Source organism: Musca vetustissima, unplaced genomic scaffold, assembly GCF_032173495.1.
Source record: "Musca vetustissima isolate MV318-11 ecotype Yass unplaced genomic scaffold, APGP_CSIRO_Mvet_v1 utg6013, whole genome shotgun sequence".
NCBI lineage: Eukaryota > Metazoa > Arthropoda > Insecta > Diptera > Muscidae > Musca > Musca vetustissima.
Genome location: NW_026889308.1, coordinates 1,060,041 through 1,074,356, shown reverse-complemented (window position 1 = coordinate 1,074,356; position 14,316 = coordinate 1,060,041). Strand labels below are relative to the sequence as shown.

The window sequence follows — 14,316 nt, the reverse complement described above, 5'->3', positions numbered from 1 at the left end:
CAATGGACCGATTCCAATAGGCTAACATAATCTCCTCCATTTTATGAGTATCAGGAATTTATGGACAGATTTCCACACATAACGTAAAATATGTGGACCATTCATAGAGGCGGGCGGAAAGGAAACCTAGGATTAAATCAGTTATAACCCCGTTCGCCGATTGGTCCACATATTTTATGTTATGTGTGGAAATCTGTCCATAAATCCCAGCTACTCATAAAATCGAGAAGATTATGTTAGCCTATATTGGAATCGGCCCCTTGGTGCTTGTCACAATCCTCGGCGGGGGTTAAATACGCCTATGGAAAGATTTTATACGGTCAACACAATTTCCATGATTTAGTCTTTGACCGGGGATTTATGTTCTTCAATTTTATTTAAGAAGGCAAGATTTGAAGGCATTCCATAGAAAAAATAGATTGTAATTCACAATATAAACAACACCACAAGGAGTCATGGGCTGCATGTGGGAAACTTAAAATTAATTGCGACCAGGTCTTAAACTTTATTTTTTCACTAACCTAAAACCGCTAATAACCCACGAATATACAAATTCATTAATTATTCCTCAAAGAATAGTTCTTGACAAAAATAAATTAATAATTGTTTTTGTTTATTTTTGTCAAAAACTTATTGTCAGCATGACAATTTAATTTCTATAACAACAATGTTGTTTTTGTAAAATACTTCTTGTTGTATCTGATGCATACACCTTATTAAATACACCTTGATTTAATACAAGAAATTTCAGAAAAAAATATTGAAGTTGTTCTTCTATTTTAGCTGAGTTTCACCGCAAATGTGACATATTTATAAAATAAAAACGCTTCTTGTGCACATGTGAGTACCTGTTTCTGATTCTAATCATCGAAGTACTTACTGGCCACGCAAAGTGTCTAAAACAGTTCAAATTGAGAGGAGGAGAAATTTCCTAATACTAATACAATGGAGACATAAAGTCGTCCTTTACTACACAACGTAGTTGAGACAACAGAAGTTGCTCTGGCAGCCGATGTTAAATTGCTCAACACATCCGTAGATGAATCCCGAAACTTATTATGCTTTTAACTACAAATATCGGTAAAATTAAAACACACACCTATCGATAGTGCCCTTTTCCGTATGGCGTCAAGCATACCAATTGAGAATTTGAATGGATTTTCAGCCACCAACCACTATATTCTAAACATGTTCATTACACCCTAATACACAATGGGTTTTTGAATTACGATATTAATTCGACTGGGATAAAAACAATCAGTAAATGGCAATCGAGCTTTTTGATAACAATCTCAACTTTGAATAATTTGATTTGTTCGTGAGTATATTTCTTAACGAATCGAAAAATTTTGATTTAGTCTGTGGACAGAGCGGTTGCCTAAAGCACAAAGTACTGCAAGATGGCGGATAAGGAGAGACTTGTTAGTCAGAACAATAAGATAGAACCCGGAATATTAATATTGTCCATTTTCAGGCGTCGTACGTTGTAGCAGCGGAAACAGGAAGCAATATGTCATCGAATGGAAAGAAACGCTTAGAATGGTATTATGCGCCGGCTTTTCTACTGTTTTGGTTTGTCTTGTTGGTGGCAGTCGTTCTACCAGTTTTCTTCCATCTACCAGAAGGCGTAAGGATCGAAGATGAACACACTCGTTCAGGAGAGTTCGTCGCAGAGCGCGCAGAGCGTATTCTGTTCGATTTTGAAATGATTGGCCCAAAAGTTGTAGGTAGCTTTGCAAATGAAAATCTTACCGTCCAGCTGCTGTACGATGAAATAGAGCTTATACGACGAAGCATGCACCACGATCTGTACGAATTGGAAGTGGACGTACAAATTGTTTCAGGTGCCTATATGCATTGGACAATGGTCAATATGTATCAGGGTCTGCAGAATTTTGTGGTCAAATTGAGTAGCAAAAATTCAACATCCCAAAACTATCTGCTGATTAACAGTCACTTTGACTCCAAGCCTGGCAGCCCAGGTGAGTCTGGTAGTAAAGGAAATAGATCTGTGCATAGTGAGCAATATTTTGTGTATTTCTAAGGGTCTGGAGACGACGGAGCTATGGTGGTTGTTATGTTAGAAATTCTACGAGTTCTTGCTACATCTCGTGAGCCCTTCACACATCCCATTGTTTTCTTATTCAATGGAGCAGAAGAAAATCCTCTGCAGGCTTCTCATGGTTTTATAACACAGCACAAATGGGCCCAAAACTGCAGGTAACATTAAAATGCACAAACATACCGAAACATACACTTATTTATATAACACCTTTATTCGTATAGAGCTTTAATAAATCTAGACTCAGCTGGAAGTGGTCACAAGGAAATTCTTTTTCAATCGGGTCCAAATCACCCATGGCTAATGAAGGTAAGACACAACTTCCCATATGCAGCGAAATCTCTCATTACGATACGTCCTTAAAAAACGGTGTCGTTATAAACCATTTCAACTGTAATATAATTACACAACCTGTTGTGAACAGTATTTATCCTCGATATTCTCAAAATATGAGCATTATTAAAGTCATTCATCATATCTGAACCGCCAGTGCATTTCAACGCTTATTTTTTAATTTATATGTGAAGTAATTAAAAAATTAACTGCCTCGGAGCAGAATCTTTGGTGTACTTAACCGCACCAATGACCACTTATCGTAGCGATTTTTAATTCACATGAAAATGTCCGCAATCACCATCGTAAAACAATCGCATTCCTCACAGCAAACGATATTGTAGCTAACGTTTGTGGGGAACAAATAGTTGCGATAAAATTTATTACAGTGCGATATCAACATATAAGAGTCATAAATCGATAAGATACAAATCGAGCAAACAAATAATAATTTTGATTCAAAAAGAAATAAATTTGATTTTACTTGTGCCAGTTCTACCCCCAATACGGGATGCATCATCCAATGAGGTTTGATTTTTGCACGAGGTGTGGGGGACTTTCCAAACATATGTATATGCTAGTGCTGTGAAAGCAAGGGAACTGGTGATCTTGTTTACATGCATCAATAACATCGTATTCTGCGCTCTCTTTTAGTAAGTCATTTCATATGACGTTATCTCATTTAATCTCCCAACATTTTCTTTTTTCACACCACTAGTATATGCATTTGTAAACGTTTATTTTTTCTATTTTCAGTACTACAGTAAATATGCGAAAAGGCCCTATGCCACATCTATTGCTGAGGAACTGTTTCAGTCAAATATAATACCATCGGACACTGATTTTCGGATATTCCGAGATTATGGTCATGTACCTGGTATGTAATTTTACTAGAATTTACTTGATATTTCATAAATGATTAGTGGTAAAGCATTAGGATAACTCGATATTAGCTGCGTCAAAACATATGCAACTCTGATTAATTTAAAAAATATACCGTTATTCGTTTCGTTGACCCCTCCTAGATGGATCAACGAAACTGGGATTGTGGCTTTATACTATATGTGATATATGTGATATTGATCTTCGGGGGACATATAATATTCTTTTGACATCACTGTTAGTAATATTGCAATCGTATAATCGCCAACAAAAAGTTTATATAATTACCCACAATGCGTTTTAATTACTCCAATCTGAATTGATCGCTTGTCATTAATTTGTTCAATTTGTCAATTTGTGTATTAAATAAACTTTGCGAAAAAATATAAACTATGATACCTATAATAACAGTATTTTTTAAATTTGTCAGATTAAAATTAGAGTTTTAATTGAACCTAAAAATACCAAATTTTTTAACTTCAAATAAAGAGATTGCTACATATTTCCACATAGTCAATTTCAGTTGCATATGTTTTGACCACCACTGTATATATTTACTTTCAAGATCCTCCTCATGCAAAAATTACTACTCAAAAATAACACTATTGGGTGCGTTAAATGCAACGTTCTGATTTCCTTAAAATCCGAGTAGGGAACACCAATAAATTAAATGTGTCCTTTGTCTGTAACAGAGTTACATGGTTTTCATTAAAATCATATTTGAAGATATTCAAAAACATTTGAGAATAAATGTGTTTTAATTTAATAAAACAGGTTACTATAAGAACAAATTGTAATCAGTAGATATATCCTAAGGGTTGCAAGCCTTATTGTTACCGAACTTTACTTCACCTGCCTTCCCTTTAACGTTTGCTACATAATCGATAACATTTATATTTTATTTCCTTTTAAGGTTTGGATTTTGCTCACTCTTACAACGGATATGTATATCATACAAAATTTGACAAATTTAATGTGATTCCCAGAGGGACACTACAGAACACGGGTGATAATATTCTAAGTCTCACTAGGGCCTTCGCCAATGCCCCGGAAATGGAGGACCCGGCGGTGAGCTGATCTATGTTAATTTTGGATTACCAAAAATATATTAAATTTTTTTTGCAGAAACACGCCGATGGACACTCTATTTTTTATGACTTTATGGGATTGTTTTTTATTTATTATACGGAAACTCAAGGCCAAATTATAAACACCTGTGTATCAGCTATTGTCATTATTGCTATAGGGATATCATTTTGGCGAATGGCTGCATGCTCATACATGTCTATTGGCAAAATTATGAAAACCTTTGCCCTTATTGAAATTTTACACTTGCTTGGAATTGTCATGGCATTAGGCTTGCCTTTACTAATGGCTGTGATGTTTGATGCAGGTGATCGTTCCATGACTTGGTTCTCCCAGAAGTGGTTGGTGTTTGGCTTGTATATATGCCCCAGCATGCTCGGTTTGTGCCTGCCTACTCTATTCTATTTGAGTTACAACAGAAATGTAAGTTAGCCTGACTTGTTTACAATTTATATTTGAGTAACATAGAATTTGTTTTATTTGTGACATTTAAGGATAAGCTTCGAAAATCGTTTAAGGTTCAAATGATTCTTCATGCTCATGCGTTGTTTCTATCTCTGCTGTGTATTGTATTAACATTTATGGGATTACGTAGTTCGTATATATTTATGATTTCCTTACTCTTCTACGGAATGGCTTTGATTTTGAATATGCTATCAACACTGCATAATAGAGGTAAGAGCGATGAATTTTATTTCTTAGATTGCTGTATAATAATCAAATTTCAGGAAAACTTTGGGCAATTTTGGTTATTTTAAGCCAGATCTTACCCTTCCTATACACTGCGTATATATTCTTTGCCCTAAGTAGCACATTGATGCCAATGATGGGTCGATTTGGTACTGGAACCAATCCCGATCTACTAGTAGGTGGACTATGTGCTTTGGGGACGATTTTGGCAATGGGATTTGTGGTAAGACAAAAATAAGTAGCTACAATAAAACATTGATAACATGTATTTGGGTTCCAGGCTCCTATGGTTAGCATGTTCCGTCATTCGAAGTCTATTCTTTTGACATTGTTGGGCATAACATTTATATTCTCCATGATAGCTGTTAGTCCCGTAGGATTTCCCTACAGGGCAAAAACAAACGTTGGTAGAGTTAACTTCCTTGTAAGTAGCATCTATTACGTCAAATGCATTATAAAGCAGCTAACACACAAACGATCTGTTTCAGAATGTCCAAAGAGTATTCTATGAATACGACGGCAGTGTTAGTAAAAATGAATCTGGGTATTATTTTGATTTTCAAGATAGACGAATACACTATCCCATCCAAGGTAAGCGATTTAAATTTGGAATTGCAATTTAAACAGCCAACCATTTATTTTCCACAGAACACATAGATTTAAGTAAGATGGAAAGTGTGGCCGATGATTGTGATGAAATGATGATGTGTGGTTTGCCACTGTTCAATCATCGCTGGTTCAAGTCGAGAATGAGAGGCGTATGGCTGCCCTCCGATGAACCGGTCGAAATCCCACAGACGCCGATACTAACACTAGTCAATAAAACGATTAACACTGCAACAAACATTGTAAGATACAATTTCAGGCTCAGTGGGCCGCCGCATATGAGTATATTTTTACTACCTATTGATGGCGTAACGGTGTTGGATTGGAGTTTTTTGAAGGCCATGTTACACGATAAGGATACGTACCAACCTCCCTATCATATTTATTTTTCCTATGGAAAAGTTTCAACTCCACTGGATTTTTATTTTGATTTAAAGGTTTGCTTTTCTATTAATACCATCCTGATAAAAAAACCTCTGACATTTTTCTATTAAATAGGTTGGAGACATTAGCCTAGAAACCCACCTATTCGAATTGGGCATCGCTGGTCATTATATTAATTTTGATTTCCCACGCAGTAAACAGGCACAAGCTTTTATTGACAGTTTCCCAGATTACATTTTTGTAATGGAATGGCCTAGTTCATACGAACGTTATTTATTTTAAAAGTGAATTCAATTCTGAAAAGTATTACAATAAAATCAATTTAATAGTTCATTTTCACGGCTGATTTTATTTAAATGTTTCCGCTCATAAGCTTATGTACAGCGCGATCAAATTTCCTGAAATGAAATAAATGTTATAATTTCACGATATTTTGCAAATATTGTTCATATTTTTCATATACTCACTTCGAGTCTAAGTGTTCTCCAGGTAAGAAGAAAGGGTTACAGACAGCATCCGTATATAGTATATGAAGATTTCGGAACATCTAAAATGCAAATGTATATATCGCAAGACAATGTGAATTTGAATTTTAAATAGTAACACATAGAGATTATAGGCTATTGCCAATTATTAAATATTAAAATTAAATTCTTTATTTTTGTGCTACATCAATGATTCTTGGAAAATAGAGTTAAAAAATGTCCCGGCTCCGAATCCACATGCCACAAAATTGTTGGTTAATGCGCACATAAGAAAATTTAAAAATGAACCTATTTATTATATTTGATGTAAGGCTTCTTTTATCAAATATAAATACGGAGATATTTCAGTAGTGTTGGCGGTTTATTTGGGATACCATTTGTATTTTGTTTTTGCAAAATAGTCAGGCTGAGGCTCCAGCGAAATTCTCATGCAGTTTATGTCGTTGGTCAGCTAAGTACTTCGCTTTGTTACAAGAGACATTTGGGTATGAAAAGTTTTTTGTATAGAAGCAATAGCTTCTGGGGAGAATATCCCAGAAAAAAACTAAGGGAACTGATGGGGATCAGTGGCGTGATCCGAAACTATAGTCTTCCCTGCCTTACCCCTCGGCAAACAATGCCATACATTCCCCTCTAATAAATAGTTGTTTATTATAAAAACAACAAACTGGGATTCAGCCTGACTATTTTGCAAAAACAAAATACAAATGGTATCCCAAATAAACCGCCAACACTACTGAAGTTGTATACGCAGGCACGGTTAAACTGTTTGGTTTGTTGCTGTATACTAGCAACACCAACAAAGTCGTTGTGTGCATTTGTCGCGATATGACAACACACAACAGTGGGAAAGGTGTGGTATTGTTTGTAAATGCCTTGTTAACCTCGAAGTGAGGCTCCAGCGAAATTCTCATGCAGTTTATGTCGTTGGTCAGCTAAGTACTTCGCTTTGTTACAAGAGACATTTGGGTATGAAAAGTTTTTTGTATAGAAGCTATCATAGTGATGAGGATCAGTGGCGTGATCCGAAACTATAGTCTTCCCTGCCTTACCCCTCGGCAAACAATGCCATACATTCCCCACTAATAAATAGTTGTTTTTTATAAAAACAATAAACTGGGATTCAGCCTGACTATTTTGCAAAAACTAAATACGGAGATTTTAACACAAAGTTATACATTATCGCGAAATATGAGGAAAGTAATAAAAAACCAAGTTTAATGCATATGTTATCAAAGATGATAGAGCACCTAATTAAGCTTCAGATAATTCATGATTGTCAAATGGAATTTCCAAGGAATCGTAGTGATATGCTACTTCCTTGTTAGAAACGCAGTTAGTTATCGTCATTGTTGTGTCTTGATATTGAGAATGCATTTGATCGTCTGCATCATAATTTACTTGTAAGGAAACTAAATTCTACATATGTGTGGAATATGTTTGTGTATGTTCGTTTGTTTATCATGTTATGTACTTAGGAATTTAGCATGTCGAATTGATATGCAAGTTTATTTTGTCATTTAAAAGTAAAATTTCTCTTAAGGAATTTGTACAGCGTAAAACTTTCCTTAACTTTGAAAATTAGGAAGCAACTGGCGCATTGATATATATTGTATTGATGTTTACTCGGGAAAATTGGTTGGGGTTTTAGGAAGGTTCAACAGTCATATTATGTTCGTTTATTCGCTAATTGTTCGGGAGCATGTGTCGGCATATATTTCAGATTTTATTAAATGTACATTTCAAGATTTCGCACTCAGGCGTTGTATTTTGCATTTCTAATGTATGCCATTTTCCTATTTTTTGGAGTAGTTCAAATTCAATTTATGTTTATTATATTTTTAATATGTGATACAATCTATTTAGATAAAAATACAACTCATTTTTTTAATCACAACTTATAATTCAAATTCAAATAAATTCAAAATAAATTTAAATATATTCAAATTTAATTGAAATATGTAGCAAGATATTTTATTATTTCTCCATAAAATATTCATAAGAAGAAAAAAACATTAGTATAAGTCATTATTACATTATTATCCTATCGTTAATCCTTGTTGTTTTGTTTTGATTCACTGTGCAACATTATTTAGTTTAGACTTTGAACCTTTGCACTGCGTAAATATTTATTGTTTGTAACGAATATTCAAAACAAATTGAGTGAACGAACAAACGCAACAGTTATTGAGTGACTATCGATCACTGATTGAGTGTTAGTTTAATGTTGTTTATGTTGTCTCTTTTATCCTTTAGTTTGCTAACGTAGCGAAAAGCTTTTGTTTGTCAGTTAAGATATTGAGTTAATTTGAATTATATTCGATCAATACTTTTAAAAGCTTTTTTTGGATCGCTATAAAAGGACAATGGTTTTACACAACAGACCTTGATTCTCTTATAGACAATCCATACGGTAAGAAGTAAGTCTTCTTGGAAACATGATAATGTGGCCGGTTGACTTATTCTTCCAAAGCTAATTACATAGAATACTTGGTGAAAGCGATGGCAGTCCCTTGTATTCATTTCTGAGGCATATGGAATAATTGTCAACAATGTAAGATTATTGCTTTAATAAAATATTATAACATTTTATGTAGAAAACCTTGGTGTGTTTCATTTTAATTGGAAAATATTCAAAGTCACACACTAAAACCTGCTACAAATAAAAATTATGCTTTAACATGTTCGCCTGGAAGTAATTACTTTGTTATGGATGAAACAAACATTTGATGGTATTCGCTACTGGATTTTGGGAAGAAGTCATAACCTTTCATTCATTTTTCGCGTTTTTAGTTTTATGTTGAAAAAATGTCAAATAACACAAACACTTGTTGCGTATATTTATTTTTGGCAGAAGCCACACGTGCATAGTTGCTTTTTTGTTATTCGCCTCAAGCTGCCCTACCTTGCATTGCTCCACCTTGGATTTTAAATAACAGACTACAATGCAAAAATAAGGCTCCCCAGCCTCGTAAAAGGAAACTTCGTAGTTAGCGACTATTGTTGGTAAATCCTATGATTGCGACATCTGGAAGAAATTTCAGAAAAATCAGATCGTTTTTACTACACTAGAGTTACGCCTAACTTTTTAGTTTATGAAACACTCAACTAGAAATGAGACTTGAAGAAAAACACCTAATATGCTACTTCAAAATTGAAAGTTTTTTTAAAGCTACATATTTTTGAGTTGTTAAAAAATAGTTCGGTTTGATATCGGTTCGTTGGTATGTGGGCTTTGAAATCACCGCAATGCATAGGTTTTATCAAACTTACCGCTCGAACTTCATTTTCACGAAGAGCTATGTTACCAGAGTCAATCACCAGAATGAATTTGATTTTTGTATTTGTCACAAAACCATATCTAAAATAAAAGAAGCCATATTATCGTCATCTCCAAACCAACAGCTAATAAATTATTACATTTTATGAGTTTCAGTTGCATATAGTTGACCCAAATATAATTCTTTAGTTTCTGGTGTTCCTTTAACACTGGCTTGGCACTTCTCTTCTACGACATCTAACGCAGCGTGGACGCGATACTGCAATTCCAACTCCTTGTCCATATCCGTCGTAGACAAGTACAAGGGCGAATTCTGAAACAATAAAGATCATTGGCTTCTAAATGGCGCTACAAAATATATATTATTGAATGAGCATTACATCCTTGCCAATAATAGCAACACAAACTGCCATTCTTGATTTTAAAGTCTACAACGTTTTACAGACACCGTTCTATTAATTCCGAATCACTTGGCGGATAAAGTAGATATGGCACCAAAACAATATGACGACAGTCACGCATTGTTTACGAATGAGTGTGTAACAAAAATACCAATGAAACACGAAACAAGTGCAAATTTTCCGCAAATGAACGACCGGAACGAATTCTAGTTCCATAGTTCCTCTTAGTTAATTTTATAATAGATCTCTTTGAACATATAACTCATGATCTAATAAACAGGTCGTGTCAGAGCAATCGTTATCGACATTTCTGATTAAAATCCCCAAAGCTGCCATTTTTTATATTTTCACACAATTAAGTCAAAATTGAATGCATTTAGACAGCTGTGGTGAAATCATCTGACCTTATCGGACGACCTTATTATTAGATCATGATATAACCCATGGCAGCTGATTTTCGATTAATAGCGCAGTTGCATACGCACTTCCCATATCTATTTTTTTTTTTTTTTTTTTGACAGCAACTTGACTGGCTGGGTGACTGTTCTGTTCCCGTACTGCTAGAATCTACATACACATGATGTGGATTTACGAAATCGTGAAAATAAATTAAGGTTATTTACACTGACTACGAAATAATTTCAAATGACTGCCAGCTGATATTTGTTTACATATACACATGATGCAATAATAAGGTGATGTATCAAAACAAAGACCTTTGTTTTTGTCTCTATTATCTCTCAAATGTTTCCATATAAAATTTCAAATGGTTGGCAACACTGCACATCCAATTCAAGTAGAAATTACCCACTTTGACAGTTAATCTAAACATCAACTGCGCTAAATGGACTACCTATTCATTGTGCCATGCATTTACACATGATGCAATATTAAGGTGATGTATCAAAACAAAAACATTTGTTTTTGCCTCGATTATCTGTCAACATTTTCCATATAATATTTAACATGGTTGGCAACATTGCACATTGAATACAAGTAGAAATTATCCACTTTGACAGTTAATCGAGAACAGCGTGACCGCTGAAATTTTTCAAAAACTATCACAAAAAGTATCATTTTTTAAAAAAAGTAGCACATAACTTCTGAAAAAGTGTCACAAAAAGTGGCACACTTTTTTTACTTTTTATTTAATAAAAAACTATATAAAACATTACAAATAATTAATTTATGTGTATTTAATATACAGTAAACTGAAAAAAAAACTAAATAAAATCACATATTCTTACAATAAATAAGCGGTATATACTATTGGTCTGTTCCCTTACTGCAAGAATCTACTAGATTTTACTATTTTTTTCGATATCATAAAGGAAAATTCGTTATCGTAGTAAAAAGTAGTAGATTCTTGCAGTACGGGAACAGACCAACACACAAATGCGAATGCGACCTAATAATAAAAATCGCTTCGTCTGTTAAAAAACGCAACCTAGTTAAAAATCGCTCCGTCTGATACAATATTACAAAACAAATCATTATGTTTTATGAAAAATCGCTTTAATTTATGTATTTTTTTAAAAAAGTGGCACAAAGTAACAAAAAGTTTCACAAACATTCAAAAAGTGGCACATTTTGTATCAAAATGAAAAAGTATCACAAAAGTAGCAAAGGCGAAAAAAGTGGCAAAATTGCCACTTTAGTGGCACAACGGTCACGCTGATCGAGACATCAGCTGCGCTAAATGGACTACCTATTTATTGTGCCATGCATATACACACACACCCACGCTTGTTTACAAAAAGAAAAAAATGTTACCACGAATTCAGTAGTGTTGGAGGTTTATTTGGGATCAGAGATGGTCCGTCAGAAACAGTGACGTAAATGACATACATTTCCGACGTATAATACATACGTCAGAAACGTCGGAAACCCACCCAAACCATTAGGTTTTTGACAACAAAGCTATTTCCATTAATCATCAATATTTAAGAATGATATATGTTCTTGAAAATAACTGTATACGGTAATAATAAAGTAAATGACGTTTACTGCATTTATTACATTTTATACAGGTATATGACATTTAAGACGTTTACACCTTTTTGACAGTCGAAAACCTAAAAATTCGTCACACGGACCATCCCTGTTAGGGATACCATTTTTATTTTGTTTTTGTAAAATAGTCAGGCGGAATCCCAGTTTGTTGTTTTTATACAAAACAACTATTTATTAATGGGGAATGTATGGCATTGTTTGCTGAGGGGAAAGCAGGGAAGACTGTAGTTTCGGATCACGCCACAGATCCTCATCAGTTCCCTTAGTTTTTTTTTTTTTTTTGGATATTCTCCCCAGAAGCTATTGCTTCTATACAGATCCTCATCAGTTCCCTTAGTTTTTTTTTTTTTTTTTTGGATATTCTCCCCAGAAGCTATTGCTTCTATACAAACAACTTTTCATACTCAAATGTCTCTTGTAACAAAGCGAAGTACTTAGCTGGCCAACGACATAAACTGCATGAGAATTTCGCTGATGCCTCACTTCGTGGTTAACAAGGCTTTTACAAACAATACCATACCTTTCCCACGAATTTTAATATAAAAAAATCAGATTTTAACTCAAGCTTTTATTAGAATTTGTTATTTATAATTTTTGTTATTCCCCCAAATACGAATTTTCGGATTTCTCTTAAATGAAAATCATCTGAAAGAGACAAAATCATTTCAGTCGCTCAGTGCACATATCGATTAACTCCATAAAATGAAAAGTAGAGAAATCAGATATATGTTGTTTTTCAAATTGCTTAAAGGTCGTTTAAGATAATAAAAGTTATTATATTTAATATTTTTCAAAGACTCCTTTACAAAAACAAATTTGTATAGCATAGTATGCATGGTACAATTAATCAAGGTAGGGTAGCTTTTATCAGAAAGGAGTAAATACAACACAAATACACAATAATGTCAGAATGAGGGTCGTACCTAAATTCATGCGTTTGCGTACGAATTTATTCACCTCAAAAGTTAAATGTATGTATTTCAATGAATGTTACCCAAATACGCATTGCGTATAAAAATATTAAGTTGAAAATTTTCAACATTGACAATGCGTATTTTAAATTTTTTGTTTTTTGAAAATAGAATTTCAGTCATTGAAAAATTTGTTTTTCTATACATGTAAACATTTTTCGATCAATTTAAAACATATTTTCATCCATTTTCGCCGTTTTCAATTGGTACATATGCAAATAAAGTCCTTGCGTATTAAGGTAATACGGACGTCCAACGAACCCTATAAAGGTGAGAAGGTGAGAATTTTTGTACGGAGCGCAATAAATTAGGTACGACCATATGCCATATTTTTAACATTTTAATAAAAACGCGAAAAATGGATGGAATGTCAGATTTTCTTTTCAAAATCGAGTTGGGGATATGATTTACATGTTGATTCAAACAAATCGATTTTCGAATATATTTTGTTATATTTTTCAAAATATTACACACACAGGCATACATTTTGTATATGACATTGGCATAACAAGCTACAGTATGAAAAAATTGTAATTATCAGTTGCTATAGCCTACCTTGAATAATTGTACCATGATAGTATGGTTTGTTCGGGCGTTGTTAAAAAAGAAATGATGCTGTAATCGTCATATATTTTTGTGTTAAATGACGCAAAATTGTCCCGGTTTCAGCAACAGCCCTAAATGCCAATTTTTCTGTTGTATATAAATGCGCTTTAACTGTCAAACAGCGCATTTTCTACTTGAATTCGATGTGCATGAGAAATATTAGCTGTGTTTGTTTACTCGATATTTGGTAAGTCTGCTTTTCCACAGGCAGATTTTTATTTGGCAAATTTTTTTGTTTTCTCTTTTGAAATTTTCTCTTGCTTTTCCATTAGCAAATTTTTCTTTGCCAAATTTGCGAATCAAAATACAAAAGAATGAAAATAAAAGTCAAAAGTGTTTGCCTTTTAAAGATTTTTTTAATATTTTATTTATTTTTTATATATTTTATTATATAAATTGCAAAAATTAAAAATTAAATTTCACTTGCACAAATTAAAGCAACAGGTTTGTAAACAAAAGCCGGCTGTGTGTCAGTAAAGCGAATAGGTTCAAAAGGAAATGTCAACAAAATTGTTTT

General features: G+C 33.7%; 2 protein-coding genes across 2 annotated transcripts; one reads left to right on the top strand and one right to left on the bottom strand.

The window, feature by feature from the left end:
- Positions 1-1,400: 1,400 nt before the first annotated feature.
- On the top strand, positions 1,401-6,328 carry LOC133337032 (endoplasmic reticulum metallopeptidase 1-like). Its single transcript, XM_061545297.1, has 13 exons — positions 1,401-1,421; positions 1,475-1,982; positions 2,046-2,220; positions 2,287-2,371; positions 3,152-3,272; positions 4,191-4,345; positions 4,403-4,786; positions 4,858-5,038; positions 5,092-5,276; positions 5,334-5,477; positions 5,542-5,644; positions 5,702-6,096; positions 6,158-6,328. The coding sequence occupies exons 1-13, from the start codon at positions 1,401-1,403 to the stop codon at positions 6,323-6,325; spliced, it is 2,625 nt and encodes an 874-aa protein (XP_061401281.1). The 3' UTR covers positions 6,326-6,328.
- A 67-nt stretch (positions 6,329-6,395) lies between these two features.
- Positions 6,396-10,221, bottom strand: LOC133337031 (trafficking protein particle complex subunit 2-like protein). Its single transcript, XM_061545296.1, has 5 exons — positions 10,189-10,221; positions 9,949-10,121; positions 9,802-9,889; positions 6,511-6,590; positions 6,396-6,441 (listed from the first exon to the last, which is right to left on the bottom strand). The coding sequence occupies exons 1-5, from the start codon at positions 10,219-10,221 to the stop codon at positions 6,396-6,398; spliced, it is 420 nt and encodes a 139-aa protein (XP_061401280.1).
- Positions 10,222-14,316: the final 4,095 nt, after the last annotated feature.